The sequence below is a fragment of the Oncorhynchus clarkii genome, chromosome 1 (assembly GCF_045791955.1).
Source record: "Oncorhynchus clarkii lewisi isolate Uvic-CL-2024 chromosome 1, UVic_Ocla_1.0, whole genome shotgun sequence".
Classification (NCBI taxonomy): domain Eukaryota; kingdom Metazoa; phylum Chordata; class Actinopteri; order Salmoniformes; family Salmonidae; genus Oncorhynchus; species Oncorhynchus clarkii.
Window position 1 is genome coordinate 57,707,283 of NC_092147.1, and position 19,045 is coordinate 57,726,327.

Genomic DNA, 19,045 nt, shown 5'->3' on the forward strand with positions numbered 1-19,045 from the left:
TCAAAGGCTTTTATTGACAATTACATGAAGTTGATGCAAAGAGTCAATATTTGCAGTGTTGACCCTTCTTTTTCAAGACCTCTGCAATCTGCCCTGACATGCTGTCAATTGACTTCTGGGCCACATCCTGACTGATGGCAGCCCATTCTTGCATAATCAATGCTTGGAGTTTGTCAGATTTTTTATTTTTTTGTCCACCTGCCTCTTGATGATTGGCCACAAGTTCTCAATTGGATTAAGGTCTGGGGAGTTTCCAAAATATCAACGTTTTGTTTCCCGAGCCTTAGTTATCACTTTTGCCTTATGGCAAGGTGCTCCATCATGCTGGAAAAGGCATTGTTCGTCACCAAACTGTTCCTGGATGGTTGGCAGAAGTTGCTCTCGGAGGATGTGTTGGTACCAATCTTTATTCATGGCTGTGTTCTGAGGCAAAATTGTGAGTGAGCCCACTCACTTGGCTGAGAAGCAACCTGAATGGTCTCAGGATGCTTTACTGTTGGCATGACACAGGACATCAGTCCTGTAGCTCTCACCTTGTTTTCTCCGGACAAGCTTTTTTCCGGATGCGCCAAACAATTGGAAAGGGGATTCATCAGAGAAAATGACTTTACCCCAGTCCAATCCCTGTACCTTTTGCAGAATATCATCAGTCTGTCCCTGATGGTTTTCCTGGCGAGAAGTGGCTTCTTTGGTGCCCACCAGGCCATCCTCAAAGTCTTCGCCTCACTGTGCGTGCAGATGCACTCACACCTGCCTGTTGCCATTCCTGAGCAAGCTCTGTACTGGTGGTGCCCCGATCCCGCTGCTGAATCAACTTTGGGAGATGGTCCTGGCGCTTCCTGGACTTTCTTGGGCGCCCTGGAGCCTTCTTCACAACAATTGAACCGCTATCCTTGAAGTTCTTGATGATCCGATAAATGGTTGATTTAGGTGCAATCTTACTGGCAGCAATATCCTTGCCTGTGAAGCCCTTTTTGTGCAAAGCAATGATGACGGCAGTTTTGATTTTGATTAATAATAATTTTGTCATTTTTTTTGCATGATAAAATCCCCCACAAAATTATAAGATTTTTGTATTTTATTTTAACAATACAAAACATACACATTCAAACAACAATCTACAGAGACACAAACATCCACAACATTGCCCCTGCCCAGACCCACCTGCTCACACCCAGCGCCCACATCACTCTTGCTGTTTCTCTCTATCATGCACAAACGTTCAACATTTAGATAATTAAGCATTTGACCTTTCCATTGTGTTAACAATGGAGGATTGGTTTATTTTACGTTTTTAAGTGTACATTTTTTTTCAAGATGATTGACGAGAAAGTATCGTCCAACCCATGGGTATGTCACTGCTAGGGCTGTTACGGTGACCATATTACTGCTACACCGGAGGTCACGGGGTCATGACTGCGTGGCCATGCACGCCTCCAACTCAATCAAGTTTGCAGATGACACTACAGTGGTAGGCTTGATTACCAACAATGACGAGAGGGCCTACAGGGAGGAGGTGAGGGCCCTCGGAGTGTGGTGTCAGGAAAATAACCTCACACTTAACGTCAACAAAACAAATGATCAGACTTCAGGAAACAGCAGAGGGAGCACCCCCCTATCCCATTGACGGGACAGTAGTGGAGAAGGTGGAAAGTTCCTCGGCGCACACATCACGGACAAACTGAAATGGTCCACCCACACAGACAGCGTGGTGAAGAAGGAGGCTGAAGAAATTTGGCTTGTCACCAAAAACACTCACAAACTTTTACAGATGCACAATCGAGAGCATCCTGTCGGGCTGTATCACCGCCTGGTACGGCAACTGCTCCGCACACAACCGTAAGGCTCTCCAGAGGGTAATGAGGTCCGCACAACGCATCACCGGGGGAAAACTACCTGCCCTCCAGGACACCTACACCACCCGATGTCACAGGAAGGCCAAAAAGATCATGAAGGACAACAACCACCCGAGCCACTGCCTGTTCACCCCGCTATCATCCAGAAGGCAAGTTCAGTACAGGTGCATCAAAGCTGGGACCGAGAGACTGAAAAACAGCTTCTATCTCAAGGCCATCAGACTGTTAAACAGCTATCACTAACATTGAGTGGCTGCTGCCAACTCAAATCTCTAGCCACTTTAATAATTAAACATTTGATGTAATAAACGTATCACTAGACACTTTAAACAATGCCACTTTATATAATGTTTACATACCCTACATTACTCATCTCATATGTATATACTGTACTCTATACCATCTACTGCATCTTGCCTATGCCGTTCTGCCATCGCTCATCCATATATTTATATATACATAGTCATATTCATTCCTTTACACTTGTTTGTAAACGGTAGTTGTTGTGAAATTGTTAGATTGCTTGTTAGATATTACTGCATGGTCAGAACTAGAAGCACAAGCATTTCGCTACACTCACATTAACATCTGCTAACTATGTGTATGTGACCAATAAAATTTGATTTGATTTGATGATGGCAGTCAAATTCCATGTGACCATTTATTCACGGTAATTAGGCTTCTCCAAGCTCTGATGCTGCTGCTGGTCATTAGTAGCCTACCAAACTTGCTAACTGCCTGGTACTCAGCACTGTGTTGTCCCTCTAATCACTCTGACATCAATGCAAGTGTAATCAAAAATCGAATAAAGTGTCCATAAGCTCATGTTGAGCAATATTTCTATAGGCTATGCAATTGTGAGTTTTGATGGCCTCTATTAAAAATAGGAGGATTCCATCAGCTTTCTATAGGCTTCCAACATTTTATTTATCAACTATCCTAATATTAAGTAAATGTTTTCATTTTTTTCACCTTTAATTAACCAGGTAGGCTACTTGACAACAAGTTCTCATGGAACCTGGCCAAGATAAAGCAAAGCAGTTCGACACATACAACAACACAGAGTTACACATGGAATAAACAAACATACAGTCAATAATACAGTAGAGAAAAAAAAGTATATGTACAGTGTGTGCAAATGAGGTAAGATAGGGGAGGTAAAGGCAATAAAATAGGCCATCGTGGGAGATAATTACAATATAGCAATTTAACACTGGAGCGATAGATGTGCAGAAGATGAATGTACAAGTAGAGATACTGGGGTGCAAAATAAATAAATACAGTATGGGGATGAGGTAGTTGGATGGGCTATTTAGAGAAGGGCTAGTAACCCTTGTATAAAAGTGATAATACCCTCGAAGCTGGTATTTGGAGAATATTTAGGGATGGGTGTTAGGCCCGAGATTAAGTCAAGGGCCAGCGAACCATGCCAATACAGTACGCAACTACTCATTCAAGGGTCTTTCTTTTAATTTTGTACTATTTTCTACATTGCCGAATAATAGTGAATACATCAAAACTATAAAATAACACATACGGAATGATGTAGTAACCAAAAATGTGTTGAACAAATCCAAATTTTATATTGAGATTCTTCAAAGTAGCCACCTTTTGCCTGGATGACAGCTTTGCATACTCTTGGCATTCTCTGACCAAGAATGATAAATGTGTGTGTATATCCCTTAAGGTCTTTGTGTAATGTGTTAATGTACCCCCTGGCCCATTTGTATATTCTTCCCCATCTTATTTTGTATTTATTTATTATTGTACAAAAAATATATAATAATATATATTTTCTTTAAATACAAAAACATGTTCCCCAATGGATCCCAGCTGTTAGCTGTCATGGCTTGTAAAGTTCGTCTTTCCTTTATTGCTAAGTAGCAAGCTTTTTTATTCTTTGTAATATATTTTTGGAAGTCATTGTTATTAAGAGTTTATAACTCCTGTGTTGTAGTCTGATACTAGCTACCAAAATTGATTAGGTAAAGTTCATTTGCAAGCTATTTTAAGGTAGCTAGCTAGCTAGTTAGCTAACATGAACTTGATTCTGTAGGGCTCTAGTTGGCATTCTCTCAACCAGCTTCACCTGGAATGTTTTTCCAACATTCTTGAAGCAGTTCCCACACATGCTGAGCACTTGTAGGCTGCTTTTCCTCCACTCTGCGTTCCAACTCATTCCAAACCATCTCAATTGGGTTGAGGTTGGGTGATTGTGGAGGCCAGGTCATCTGATGCAGCACTCCATCACTCTCCTTCTTGGTAAAATTGCCCTTACACAGCCTGGAGGTGTGTTTTGGGCCATTGGCCTGTTGAAAAACAAATTATCTTCCAACTAAGCGCAAACCAGATGGGATGGTGTATCGCTGCAGAACGCTGTGGTAGCAATGCTGGTTAAGTGTGCCTTGAATTCTAAATTATTTACTGACAGTGTCAAAATCAAAGCACCCACACACCATCACACCTCCTACTCTGCGGAGTTCACCTACTTTGCGTCTCATAAAGACATGGCAGTAGGAACCAAAAAGGACACATTTCCACCGGCCTAATGTCCATTGCTCATGTTTCTTGGCCCAAGCAAGTCTCTTCCTCTTATTTGTGTCTTTTAGTAGTGGTTTCATTGCCACAATTCGACCATAAAGGCCTGATTCATGCAGTCTCCTCTGAACAGTTGATGTTGAGATGTGGCAACATCTGAAGCTGGTAACTCTAATGAACTTATCCTCTACAGCAGAGGTAACTCTGGGTCTTCCTTTCCTGTGGCGGTCCTCATGAGAGCCAGTTCCATCATAGCGCTGGATGGTTTTTGCGACTACACTGAATACATTTTTCCTATTGACTGACCTTCATGTCTTAGGACTGTCGTTTCTCTTTGCTTATTTGAGCTGTTCTTGCCATAAATGGACTTGGTAATTTACCAAAAAAGTATTTTTTTTTGTATACCACCCCTACCTTTTCACAACACAACACGCAATAAGAAGGAAAGAAATTCCTCAAATTAACTTTTAACAAGGCACACCTGTTAATTGAAATGCATTCCAGGTGACTACCTCATGAAGCTGGTTGAGAGAATGCCAAGAGTGTGAAAAGCTGTCATCAAGACAACGGGTGGCTACTTTGAAGAATCTCAAATATAAAATATATTTTGATTTGTTTAACACTACATGATTCTATGTGTGTTATTTCATAGTTTTGATGTCTTCACTATTATTTTACAATGTAGAAAATAGTAAAAATGAAGAAATGTAGGAGTGTCCAAATGTTTGAATGATACTGTATATAAAATATATAAAATCAAATCAAATCAAATTGTATTAGTCACATGCGTCGAATACAACAAGTGTAGACCTTACAGTGAAATACTTACTTACGAGAGCCCCTAACCAACAATGCAGTTAAAAAAAATAAAAAAATAAAAAAATAAAATAAAATCACGGATAAGAATAAGAAATAAAAGTAACAAGTAATTAAAGAGCTGCAGTAAAATAACAATAGAGAGGCTATATCAAAGCAAATCAAATGTTATTTGTCACATGCGCCGAATACAACAGGTGAAATGCTTACTTTACAAGCCCTTAGCCAACGATGCAGTTTTAAGAAAATCCCCCCCCTAGAAAAGTTTTTAAAAAAGTCAGAGATAAGAAAAACAAATAATTAAAGAGGAGCAGTAAATAACAATAGCGGGGCTATTTACAGGGGGGCACCGGTTAGCTGAGGTAATATGTACATGTGGGTAGAGTTATTAAAGTGAGTATGCATAGATGATAACAACAGAGAGGAGCAGCGGTGTAAAAGAGAGGGGGGGGGGGGGGCAATGCAAATAGTCTGGGTAGCAATTTGATTAGGTGTGCAGCAGCTTTGGGCCGAGGACCCAGGCGTGTACTAGGTCAGAACAACAAAGTATGTGGCCCACAGCTGCACCGGAGTAATTTTGCTAACTGGGTAATAAAAGCCAAACATTAATAGCATCAGAGATTCTTTAAATTAGGGACCCTCTATGATAGCTGTAGGTCATTTTCTGCTTGTAATGACATAGCAAATTCGATGACTTGGAGGTTAAATATATCACATTTCTCAAATGGCCCTACTCCTGAAATAGTTAATCGAGCCAGATAAGCTGAGGTGGACTCGGCCTGAGTACCATTAGCCATGGCCCAGAGTGATATGATTCTGCCGGACTCATTTTACTGACTCGGGAACAGCTCGGCCCGGATGAAGCCCCCCCTGAGTCCGAGTCCATTGGAGCCCCTAGTCTCGGAATAGGCCCAAGTTCAGCGTGTTGACTGGGTACAGTACGAACACCTTTTGGTGCGCTCTGCCAGCTGTTGTTTGCCAACTGTGTTAAGCTGAATCATGCAAACCCTGATGAAAAAAAAACATAACACCAATTTGTATCATTGTAATGTTTCTCGTGACTTACAGTGCCTTGCGAAAGTATTCGGCCCCCTTGAACTTTGCGACCTTTTGCCACATTTCAGGCTTCAAACATAAAGATATAAAACTGTATTTTTTTGTAAAGAATCAACAACAAGTGGGACACAATCATGAAGTGGAACAACATTTATTGGATATTTCAAACTTTTTTAACAAATCAAAAACTGAAAAATTGGGCGTGCAAAATTATTCATCCCCTTTACTTTCAGTGCAGCAAACTCTCTCCAGAAGTTCAGTGAGGATCTCTGAATGATCCAATGTTGACCTAAATGACTAATGATGATAAATACAATCCACCTGTGTGTAATCAAGTCTCCGTATAAATGCACCTGCACTGTGATAGTCTCAGAGGTCCGTTAAAAGCGCAGAGAGCATCATGAAGAACAAGGAACACACCAGGCAGGTCCGAGATACTGTTGTGAAGAAGTTTAAAGCCGGATTTGGATACAAAAAGATTTCCCAAGCTTTAAACATCCCAAGGAGCACTGTGCAAGCGATAATATTGAAATGGAAGGAGTATCAGACCACTGCAAATCTACCAAGACCTGGCCGTCCCTCTAAACTTTCAGCTCATACAAGGAGAAGACTGATCAGAGATGCAGCCAAGAGGCCCATGATCACTCTGGATGAACTGCAGAGATCTACAGCTGAGGTGGGAGACTCTGTCCATAGGACAACAATCGTCGTATATTGCACAAATCTGGCCTTTATGGAAGAGTGGCAAGAAGAAAGCCATTTCTTAAAGATATCCATAAAATGTGTCGTTTAAAGTTTGCCACAAGCCACCTGGGAGACACACCAAACATGTGGAAGAAGGTGCTCTGGTCAGATGAAACCAAAATTGAACTTTTTGGCAACAATGCAAAACGTTATGTTTGGCGTAAAAGCAACACAGCTCATCACCCTGAACACACCATCCCCACTGTCAAACATGGTGGTGGCAGAATCATGGTTTGGGCCTGCTTTTCTTCAGCAGGGACAGGGAAGATGGTTAAAATTGATGGGAAGATGGATGGAGCCAAATACAGGACCATTCTGGAAGAAAACCTGATGGAGTCTGCAAAAGACCTGTGACTGGGACGGAGATTTGTCTTCCAACAAGACAATGATCCAAAACATAAAGCAAAATCTACAATGCAATGGTTCAAAAATAAACATATCCAGAATGGATATGGCCAAGTCAAAGTCCAGACCTGAATCCAATCGAGAATCTGTGGAAAGAACTGAAAACTGCTGTTCACAAATGCTCTCCATCCAACCTCACTGAGCTCGAGCTGTTTTGCAAGGAGGAGTGGGAAAAAATGTCAGTCTCTCGATGTGCAAAACTGATAGAGACATACCCCAAGCGACTTACAGCTGTAATCGCAGCAAAAGGTGGCGCTACAAAGTATTAACTTAAGGGGGCTGAATAATTTTGCATGCCCAATTTTTCAGTTTTTGATTTGTTAAAAAAGTTTGAAATATCCAATAAATGTCGTTCCACTTCATGATTGTGTCCCACTTGTTGTTGATTCTTCACAAAAAAATACAGTTTTATATCTTTATGTTTGAAGCCTGAAATGTGGCAAAAGGTCGCAAAGTTCAAGGGGGCCGAATTCTTTCGCAAGGCACTGTATATCCAATGGGTGCATGGCCCAAGACACTATGCACATGTTTATATAGATTGGTGTCTATTAATTGAGTAGCATTTAGATAACTGGTCAGTAGTTTAATTAGATTTCAACCAAAATAAGACGCCTTTTTCATGAGTCTGAATGCTAGAAATGTCAGAATCTCAACACTGGGATGATGAAGAAAATCTGCCCTAAAGCCTTGTTCACACAGGCAGTTTGAAATTACTCAAATAATTGTTTATTGCAAATCCGATTCTGTTCTTTTTCCTGCAATCTGAACAGACAAACAGCACACTACAATAGTAGTATTTATTAATCTGTTGACAGTTTGACAAGATATGTGGTAGCCTGACAAGAACACAAAAAAATTGTGAATGTGATAGAAAGATTAAACAGCTACCTAGCTAGCTAGTTGACTGTGGTGGCTAGCCAAAAAGGACTTGTTTTGAAAGTTGGATCATCTTATCCTTTGAGGCTTTAAAAGGGTTTTGACACTATGATTTTGAACATTCAAAGCAACTGGGAAACGTCCATGGCAGGCATGGTTGTCATCTTAGCTTCAGTATACCACTGCGCACACACCCGTCGTTACTATGACAACTAGCGTAGCCATGTCAGCAAAGGATGCTGTCTGAACATACACAAATCTGATTTGGTCACTTGTAACTTACTGTAGAGACAGTCACTTTTCCAAAACGGATTTGAAAACAAAACTGATTGGAGGATCAAGGCCTGCAGTGTGAACAAGGCTTAAGAATCTGACGACTACGCACGCACGCACGCACGCACGCACGCACGCACGCACGCACGCACGCACGCACGCACACACACACACACACACACACACACACACACACACACACACACACACACACACACACACACACACACACACACACACACACACACACACACACACACACACACACACACACACACACACACACGACCCTCACTACTTGTAAGTCTTCTGCACTGTTGGACCATCAGCTGTTTAGAGAGGAAGGAAGGATATGGGTTAGGGTCATGGTTAGGGTTTGTGTGTAGGGTGGGGTGGATGACCTTCGTTTTCTTACTGCTCCCCACTTCCCACACAGCCGGCCACTCTGCTTTCATGTTTTGTGTTAACGGCACCAGCAAAATTCTTGATTGCTAGAGTGAGTTAGTGTGTTTCTATCTCAGAGTTAGGCGTGTGTGTACAGCCCCTTCTCCCTAATCCTCTGCTCACCAGACTGATTGTTGGTCTGCACAGTGTGTTTGCAAATTACGTCTGGCGCTCTGTTCAGAGGTGCTAAGTACTCTTGGCTGGCAGCCGCTCGACAAACCTACTGGTCTGTGCTTGTCAAAACCCTGTTTTCCTGTGTTTTATATATGTTTACACACTACGAGGTTGGAATAATAGCATGAAATTGTGAAAATGTTGATAATGCCCTTTTAGTGTAGGAACTGTTTGAAAAGGCCGCCTGAAATTTCAGCCTCTTTTGGTGGAATGGAGTTTTGGACTGCCTGGTGACAGTTTATAAGCCATTAAGAAAGAAAGTTACAAACCTCTCTGCCAACAACAGCTACAGTGCCCCTTGACTTGTTCCACATTTGTGACCAACCGGCTCGATTTGGCCGGTCACATGTGCCCGAATTTGTCACATGGGCCGAATACAACAGGTGCAGACCTGACTGTGAAATGCTTACTTACAAGCCCTTAACCAACAATGCAGTTCAAGAAATAGAGTTAAGAAAATATTTACTAAATAAACTAAAGTACAAAAGAAAAGAAAAAGAAACCCAATAAAATGACATATTATCACACACTCAGTCATAGCACAGGAGTCTTACTGGAAGGAAGGAGTAACCCCTCTGAGGTCTCTCTCCCACAGTTCAAGGCCAAGCATATATGCTATGTGTAGTGTGAATAACATTTACCCTTACACCATTCATAATTCAAGGAATATTACTCAGAAATATGAGGACTACGGTTTGTATCCATTTGAACAATGGTAACAATTTCAGTTTAATTTATTTAAAAATCCCCTGTATTTAATTTGTACCTTTATTTAACTAGGCAAGTCAGTTAAGAACAAATTCTTATTTTCAATGATGGCCTAGGAACAGTGGGTTAACTGCCTGTTCAGGGGCAGAACGACAGATTTGTACCCTGCCAGCTTGGGGGTTTGAACTTGCAACCTTCCGGTTACTAGTCCAATGCTCTAACCACTAGGCTTCCCTGCCACCCCAGGTTATTCACCACAGTGAACATGAGCAATGTTGCCTCCACTCCCCCTAAAATTCAACTAGGAATAAGTTTGTTAGTTATACGACAATGACGATGGTCAATGCTACTGACTCCCCTCTAACCTTGTTCCCAGCATTAGCCTTTGGTAGGAGTGAGATTGCTGGCTCCCCTACACTCATGTCCTTCCTTGTATGTTACAGGAGCACATCAACCACTTCTCCTGTTTTAGACTGTTGATAATTATTAGAATAAACCTGAGTTTCAAAGAATCATGAATAATCCTATGAGAGCCCAGTCACAAAAACACACTAACGTCTTCCCCAGGCTCAATTGCTAGAGCCGATACAATTTGTATGCGGCTGTGGTTAGGGCTGGATGTGGGTAGATGTTCGACCGTTCTGATGAAATAACTTATCTGCTGCACTAAAAACTGCTGTAAGATTTGACCCATTAAATTGAGTGAGAATTTAATCTGATTTTAAATCCACATGAGACATTTGGACATGTCAGATGACTGAGTGATAGAGTTTAGTTTCCCATCATATCCTCTATTTTATTTCCCCTCTCGTCTCCTAACTTCTCTCCTGTTAACACAGCATACGCATGGATCAGAAAGGAGACTGGACAGATTTAGTGTCAGTGTTTTATTTAGACAGCTTCAGAGGTTAGTGGTCACATGGCTGTTATAAGGGCACAGCAATAGACACACATAAGATCCACACTACAAACCTTATAGTCTAGTAGTCCACTCAATCTAGCACATTATAGATAGAAAACACACACACATTCTCAATACAATATCATCTGTTATGATTTAATAAATGCAACAAATTAAAAAATACTTCACAAAACATTCAGTGCTAGCTTATAGAAAAGTACAGGCTGATGGCAAAACAAGCATTAGTTGTTAGAAAAATTTAGTTTATAAAAAGGAGAGGTGTGTTTGTTGTTTCTAGTTGTGTCTGAGAGTTTCTGTGTGTTTCTGAGTGTGTCCGCTTCGGTGTGTATCAAGGCACGTTAGCCCTGGCCTTGTATCTCTCCAGATGGCGTGTCAGGTCTTCAAGTCTCATGTCCTTTAGCTGAACCAAGTGTTCCAGTCTGTTCACCTTGATCTGCAGGATCTACACACACACACACACACACACACACACACACACACACACACGGATAGTGACACATTCCCACTACACTACACTCAGAAAGTGTCACTCAAGAGGCCAGATTACACCTGTAACCCTGCCGCCCAAAGAGTGTGTGTGTGTGTGTGTACCTCCACAGTCTCCTGTAGGGCAAGTAGAGCTTGCTCCTTCTCCTCCAGCACAAGACGGATGGTTGGGTCCACCTGAGAACCTAGCACAGTGCTACACACACACACATTATAGAAAAGTCCAGATTGTACAATATGTTTTGCTGTTGTGCTGCACATCTCAGAGGATTACTATAACAAATGAATATGGTTCCTCCTCCAGATGTCTGAGGTCTGATAATCTGTGCAGCATGACTACGGTGGGATGACCTGGAACACATCCATTACATTTAAAGACTGACACACCGTGAGTGCTAGTAGTACCTTGTCTTGTCTGTGTGTTGGTGTACGTGTGCCCTCTCCTCTTTCTTCTTGGGAGGTGGCTCTGAGGGACACAGAAGATGGAGAAACAGAGACAATCCACTGAGTGATGTTACATTTGCACCACAAATCTAATCTGTCTATCTTGTCTGTCTGTCTGCCCGTCCGTCAGCAGTAGAAGGATGCCTCTCTATCCGTGTGTCTATCGGTACGTCAGCAGGAGAAGGTAGATAGAACAGTGAGACTACTGGCTTTGGGCTGAGAGGACACAGCCTGGGCATCCTATGGACTGAATGGGAGGTCTGGGGGGTTAGGGTTTGCTTACAGACAACAGACAGAGTTACATGGATACTTCTAATGGAGACAGTGATGTTGTTGGATGCTCCCATACATTCTCAGCCCTTTAAAGGTCATTACTGACCGCAGTGGCTCCTGACCCACTTTTGTGTGTGTGTGTGTGTGTCTTTGTCTCTGTGCGTGTGCAGCTGACCAAGTTCTGACTCAGTCACCTCCTCTAAATACCAACTAACTGAAGGTGCTGAGTATATCTGGGTCAGCAGAGGAGTCACCCTATGTATAACTGTGTCACATTATACAAGTGTTTGTCTTCACTGCAGAGAGAGAACCAACAGCTCTGTACACACTGCCTGAGTCAGGGGTTAGGTCAGGGATCAGGTTTCTGTACCTGTGAGAGGTTTCTCTCGGTTTCTGTTGTTGTAGTATTCCACATCCTAGGAGACAGAAGAATAGTTAGTGTGTTTTTATTTTACACCTCTGTTCTATTCTCTACCCTATGAACAGGGACTGGATGTGTGCATGATGAGAATGAAATGTTTGATCAGCAAAGGTTGTTTGATCGAATGTTAGATGGTCACACACACACACACACACACACACCAGTGTGTCTTCAGTGCATTGCTGTCTCTTGTCGTCAATCCTTTCTCGGAGCGAACACAGGACAGGCTCTATTACTCCAGCAGTGCTCACCACTATCCTCTTCACAGTCTCCTCTGGGATGTGGAAGTTCAGCTTGGAGAACACCTTCCTGTCAACATGGAAACACGCTGATTTGGGGTCAGTTTTGCATTTCTCCCACTAATGGTTAAAGTTAGATTGGGGGGAGGGGAGCTGTACCTAGATCTGTAGCTAGGGAACCCCCCCTGGCACGAGAGTAGAGGAAACATATGTTAATGTGTGCAATTAGCGCCATGCTATGGATCTACAGTTGAAGTCGGAAGTTTACATACACCTTAGCCAAGTACATTTAAACTCAGTTTTTCCACAATTCCTGACATTTAAAAAATTCCTTGTCTTAGGTCAGTTAGCATCACCACTTTATTTTAAGAATGTAAATGTCAGAATAATAGTAGAGAGAATGATTTATTTCAGCTTTTATTTTCTTTCATCACATTCCCAGTGGGTCAGAAGTTTACATACACTCAATTAGTATTTGGTAGCATTGCCTTTAAATTGTTTAACTTGGGTCAATTCGTTTCTATAGGATTGATGTCAGGGCTTTGTGATGGCCACTCCAATACCTTGACTTTGTTGTCTTTAAGCCATTTTGCCACAACTTTTGAAGTATGCTTGGGGTCATTGTCCATTTGGAAGACCCATTTACGACCAAGCTGTAACTTTATGTCTTGAGATGTTGCTTCAATATATCCACATTATTTTCCTGCCTCAAGATGCCATCCATTTTGTGAAGTGCACCAGTCCCTAATGCAGCAAAGCATCCCCACAACATGATGCTGCCATCCCCATGCTTCACGGTTGGGATGGTGTTCTTCAGCTTGCAAGCCTCCCACCTTTACCTCCAAACATAACAATGGTCATTATGGCCAAACAGTTTTATTTTTGTTTCATCAGACCAGAGGACATTTCTTAAAATCTTTGTCCCCATGTGCAGTTGCAAACCGTAGTCTGTATTTTTTATGGCGGTTTTGGAGCAGTGGCTTCTTCCTTGCTGAGCAGCCTTTCAGGTTATGTCGATATAGGACTCATTTTTACTGTGGATATAGATATCTTTGTACCGGTTTCCTCCAGCATCTTCACAAGGTCCCTTGCTGTTGTTCTGGGATTGATTTGCACTTTTGCACCAAAGTACGTTAATGTCTAGGAGACAGAACACGCCTCCTTCCTGAGCGGTATGACAGCTGCGTGGTCCCATGGTGTTTATACTTGCGTACTATTGTTTGTACAGATGAACGTGGTATCTTCAGGCGTTTGGAAATTGCTCCCAAGGATGAACCAGACTTGTGAAGGTCTACAATCTTTTGTTGTTGTTGAGGTCTTGGCTGATTTCTTTTGATTTTCCCATGATGTCAAGCAAAGAGGCACTGAGTTTGAAGGTAGGCCTTGAAATACATCCATAGGTACACCTCAAAATTGACTCAAATGATGTCAATTAGCCTATCAGCAGCTTCTAAAGCCATGACATCATTTCCTGGAATTATCCAAGCTGTTTAAAGGCACAGTCAACTTAGTGTATGTAAACTTCTGACCCACTGGAATTGTGATACAGTGAATTAAAAGAGAAATAATCTGTCTGTCAACAATTGTTGGAAAAATGACTTGTGTTATGCACAAAGTAGATGTCCTAAACGACTTGCCAAAACTACAGTTTGTTAACAAAAAAATTTGTGGAGTGGTTGAAAAACAAGTTTTAATGACTTCAACCTAAGTGTATGTAAACTTCCACCTTCAACTGTATATGGCTGGATCCAAAATGGCTGTGGTCCAACCCAGTGGTCAGTGAGTAGGAGTTCTCACGGCCCTGTGTAGTTGCTTAGAAGTAGAATACAGCATCAAATTCTCTACGATTCCCAGACACACACACACACACACACACACACACACACACACACACACACACACACACACACACACACACACACACACACTTGCCTGTTGAGAGTGCCCCAGTTGCTGAGTTTTTGCTGTATAGAGTTGGCTGGGGTGTAGTTGTGAAGCTCCACCAGTTTGGGAAAGAAATACTTGACGACCTCGGCAGCCATCACTGGAACAAGGGCCGATATAAACAACACTACAATGACATGTTTCTGTCTGGACTAACTTTTCTTAGTTGACAACCACAGGACAGTGCTCAATGAAACTGACAACAGAAAGAAAAGTTATTCATTTAAACATTGAATAAATCATTTATTTGTAATAGATGAATCGTTTATAAATGATCAGCACCAAAGCTGTTGGTTAACTCAAGTACCTAAGTTATCCCCTAGGCCAGGGTTTCCCTCTGTCCTCAGAACCCCAAGGGGTGCATATATTGTTTTTTTTTGCCCCAGCACTACACAGCTGATTCAAATAATCAACTAATGATCAAGCTTTGATAATTTGAATCAGCTGTGTAGTGTTAGGGCAAAAAACAAAACGTGCATCCCTTGGAGTCCAGAGGACCGAGTTTAGGAAACTCTACCCTAGGCCTAATCATTGTTAGCCACACCCCGCCTCCATCTCGCTCCACTGCTGCTGCTTCTTCTTCTGTGGTTTTTATATGGCATTTTGCAACCAACTTTAAGATGCTTTACCGCCACCAACTGGACTGGAGTGTGGACCAGAAACAGGGAAGGTATAGCTCCTATCCATTATTCTCGTCTCCTCAATGAAATTAAGGAAACTAAATACTAATAACTACATAGTTCACCTATGCTTGGCTTTTCAACACCATTACTCCTCAAATCTGATAACAATCTCTCCCTTTCCCTCCCATATTACTGACACTGAAATAACATGTGTCTCCACGGTCTCCATCTCCTCATGATCACACCTCCCAGTCAGACATTTTCCAACCAATTTTAATGTACTGTTGAGCCTTGTGTGTCCCAGAGGAATTTAGTAATATGAATTGAACGGAGTTTCCCATCTTCCCATTTAGAGTTTCCGGTGCAGCACAGAAATGCCCTTATCCAGATGGTGTGACAAATGCTTTTCCTAACAGAGTTGCTAACTTTCTTTGTAGTTACTTTAATGTTGGAACCAACATGCAGTGCCTCCAGCAGGAAGAGAAGCAAGACTTTTTTGTAAGTACAGGGTCATGCAATATAGAGTCTTTATGGATGTGTTATGAATGACCAAAGTTGTCTCACTTCAAACTACAGCGCCTTGCAAAAGTATTCATCCCCCTTGGCGTTTTTCTATTTATTACAACCTGTAATTTAAATATATTTTTTATTTGTATTTCACGTAATGGACATACACAAAATAGTCCAAATTGGTGAAGTGAAATGAAAAAAATAACGTCATTTTTTTTTAAAATGGAAAAGTGGTGCGTGCATTCACTCCCTTTGCTATGAAGCCCCTAAATAAGATCTGATGCAACCAATTACCTTCACAAGTCACATAATTAGTTAAATAAAGTCCACCTGTGTACAATCTAAGTGTCACATGATCTGTCACATGATCTCAGTATATATACACCTGTTCTGAAAGGCCCCAGAGTCTGCAACACCACTAAGCAAGGGACACCACCAAGCAAGCGGCACCATGAAGACCAAGGAGCTCTCCAAACAGGTCAGGGACAGAGTTGTGGAGAACACAGATCAAGGTTGGGTTACAAAAAAATATCAGAAACTTTGAACATCCCACGGAGCACCATTAAATCCATTATTAAAAAATGGAAAGAATATGGCACCACAACAAACCTGCTAACACAGTAAAAAATTCTTAATTATTTCTAAACCCTCCCATTTCCACAATTTATCTTCTTAAAATGTGATTTTAAACCTTACCCTAACTAATGATGGCCAAGTTTGATGCGTTGGTCCACCAGACCTTCCTTGCATTTGGGCAGAAGTGTCTGGGAACAATATTAGGTGTAATGTGACTAACATGACATCACTTTAGAGCGTATGCCATCCTTCAGCACAACATTTCACCCTTTATAAAGCACATGATTATATCATATTTGACATAGTGGGTTGTGTCATATTGGTGATTATGTGACACAGTTATGCCACATTTATGAATCCTTTATAAAGCATGGCATACAGTTATAGATGCTTTGTAACACATTTATGTAGTGCTTATGAAGGCTTTATGAAGCCTTTAAAAGCTGAACATCATTTAAAGCGGAACCAAACTGTGCACCTTCACAAATGCCTGGGCTAATATCTATACATTCTCCATGTCTTTCACTGCAACAGTCTCCCCACTTTTCAGCACAGGGAGATCCCATTCTCGTCTGACCCCACTCATCCTCTTAATCATCCCCCATACCTCTCCCAGAGGAGTAGTCCTGCCTATGTTTCCACAAAACCAACGCCAATACTCCCTCTTAACTGTCCTAATGGTCCTACTTACGACAGCTTAGGCTTAGGACCCTTTAAACATCCTTAAAGCACCGTTCCTACTCACAGCTTCCTTCTCTGCACTCTTCAGTCCACCAGGGAACTGCATTCCTCCTTCTCCCACCTGTACCCATCACCTGCCTTGCAGCCCCTACTATTGCTCCTCTTCCTACATCATTCACTGTTTCTATATCTGCACTGAATTCTATTGTGGACTACAGGAAAAGGAGGACCGAGCACACCCCCATTCTCATCAACGGGGCTGTAGTGGAACAAGTTGAGAGCTTCAAGTTCCTTGGTGTCCACATCACCAACAAACTATTATGGTCCAAACACACTAAGACAGTCGTGAAGAGAAAAAGCCTATTCCCCTTCAGAAGACTGAAAAGATTTGGCATGGGTCCCCAGTTCCTCAAAAGGTTCTACAGCTGCACCATCGAGAGCATCCTGGTTGCATCACTGCCTGGTATGGCAACTGCTCTGCCTCCAACCGCAAGGCATTACAAAGGGTAGTGCGTACGGCCCAGTACATCACTGGGGTCAAGCTTCCTGCCATCCAGGACCTCTACATCAGACGGTGTCAGAGGAAACTGTCAAAGACTCCAGCCACCCTAGTCATAGACTGTTCTTTCTGCTACCGTACCTCAAGCGGTACCAGAGCACAAAGTCAAGGTCCAAAAGGCTTCTTAACAGCTTCTACCTCAAAGCCATAAGACTCCTGAACAGCTTATCAAGGGGCTACCCAGACCCCTCTTTTACGCTGCTGAAACTCTGTTTATAATCTATGCATAGTCACTTTGACTCTACCTACATGTACATATTACTACAATTACCTCAACTAACCGGTGCCCCCGCACATTGACACTATACTGGTACCCCCTGTATATAGCCTCGCTTGTTATTTTACTGCTGCTGTTTAATTAGTTGTTATTTTTATTTTACATTTTTTACTTATCTATTTTTAACTTTTTTTATTTGTATTTTTTTATTTTATTTTATTTATTTATTTATTTATTTACTGTAAGGTCTACTACACCTGTTGTATTCAGTGGCATGTGACAAATACAATTTGATTTGAATTCACCTGCAACAGCCCTCAACTCCTGAAAATATAATTTGAAAAATATATCCTCATCCCATTTCCTGCTGTATCTTCCACCCTCATTCTTACAGTACACTTGATTGGGGAGTGATCACTACCCCCCCCCATGTAGAATCCTCCCATACCTCCCAGCTACATCTGCCTTCCATCATTGAACTAGAGATCAGAGTAGGAGCCAGAGCAGATTAATTTCCTGTTACTGGGTCTCCCCCTCCCTGACGACGTCGTTCCTTTAGATACCCTACCTCCGTCGCTGAAGTCTCTTGTTATATTCCTCTTAGGTCTGGACAGTGGTATTTTGTCTATCCAGGCAAACAAGTCTTGCAATATTTCTTCGTTTAATTCTTTGTCCATTCTGTATACCGGTCCTTCATCGGACAACTTTGCACTTCGATTTGCAGCTAGCCTGTATCGTTAGCTAGCTAGCGTCCCACGATGGTCGTCATTAGTTACCATAGCCACAAAGTCATAAACCCCGCCCATTTCTACAATTTCTCTTCTTAAAATCGGATTTTAAACATAACCGTAACCTCACTGATAACCGTATCACTAACCCTAATCTAAAATTAAGACCAAAAAGCAAAAATATATATATATTTACGATATGGCCAACTTTAACTTTGTGACTGTGCTATCTAGTGGAAACAGGTTGTTTGTTTAACTCGTTGCTAGGTAACTAATATCCAAGTATGGAAACTGAGAAAAGACAAACCTCATCAGTAATGAGTGAGCCCATAGAAATATAATTATGAGTGAGCTAGAGACAGTGGGGGGAGTGAGCTAGAGACAGTGGGGAGAGAAAGAACAACACACTGAAAAGTGTAGACATATTATTATTTTATAATAACATATTTTCCAATAAATAGCATGTCTACACATTCGTTGTCATGTTTTTGTATGGTATAAAATGTGCACTGAGATGCAAAGCAGACTGCAT

At 41.7% G+C, this 19,045-nt stretch overlaps 1 protein-coding gene across 1 annotated transcript; it reads right to left on the minus strand.

The window, feature by feature from the left end:
* Window positions 1-10,785: 10,785 nt before the first annotated feature.
* LOC139416627 (sperm flagellar 1) lies at window positions 10,786-18,518 on the minus strand. Its single transcript, XM_071165526.1, has 7 exons — window positions 18,354-18,518; window positions 14,608-14,719; window positions 12,598-12,745; window positions 12,386-12,431; window positions 11,704-11,764; window positions 11,404-11,494; window positions 10,786-11,254 (listed from the first exon to the last, which is right to left on the minus strand). Exons 1-7 carry the CDS (start codon window positions 18,460-18,462, stop codon window positions 11,141-11,143), a joined length of 681 nt encoding a protein of 226 aa, XP_071021627.1. The 5' UTR covers window positions 18,463-18,518; the 3' UTR covers window positions 10,786-11,140.
* Between the last annotated feature and the right edge of the window lie 527 nt (window positions 18,519-19,045).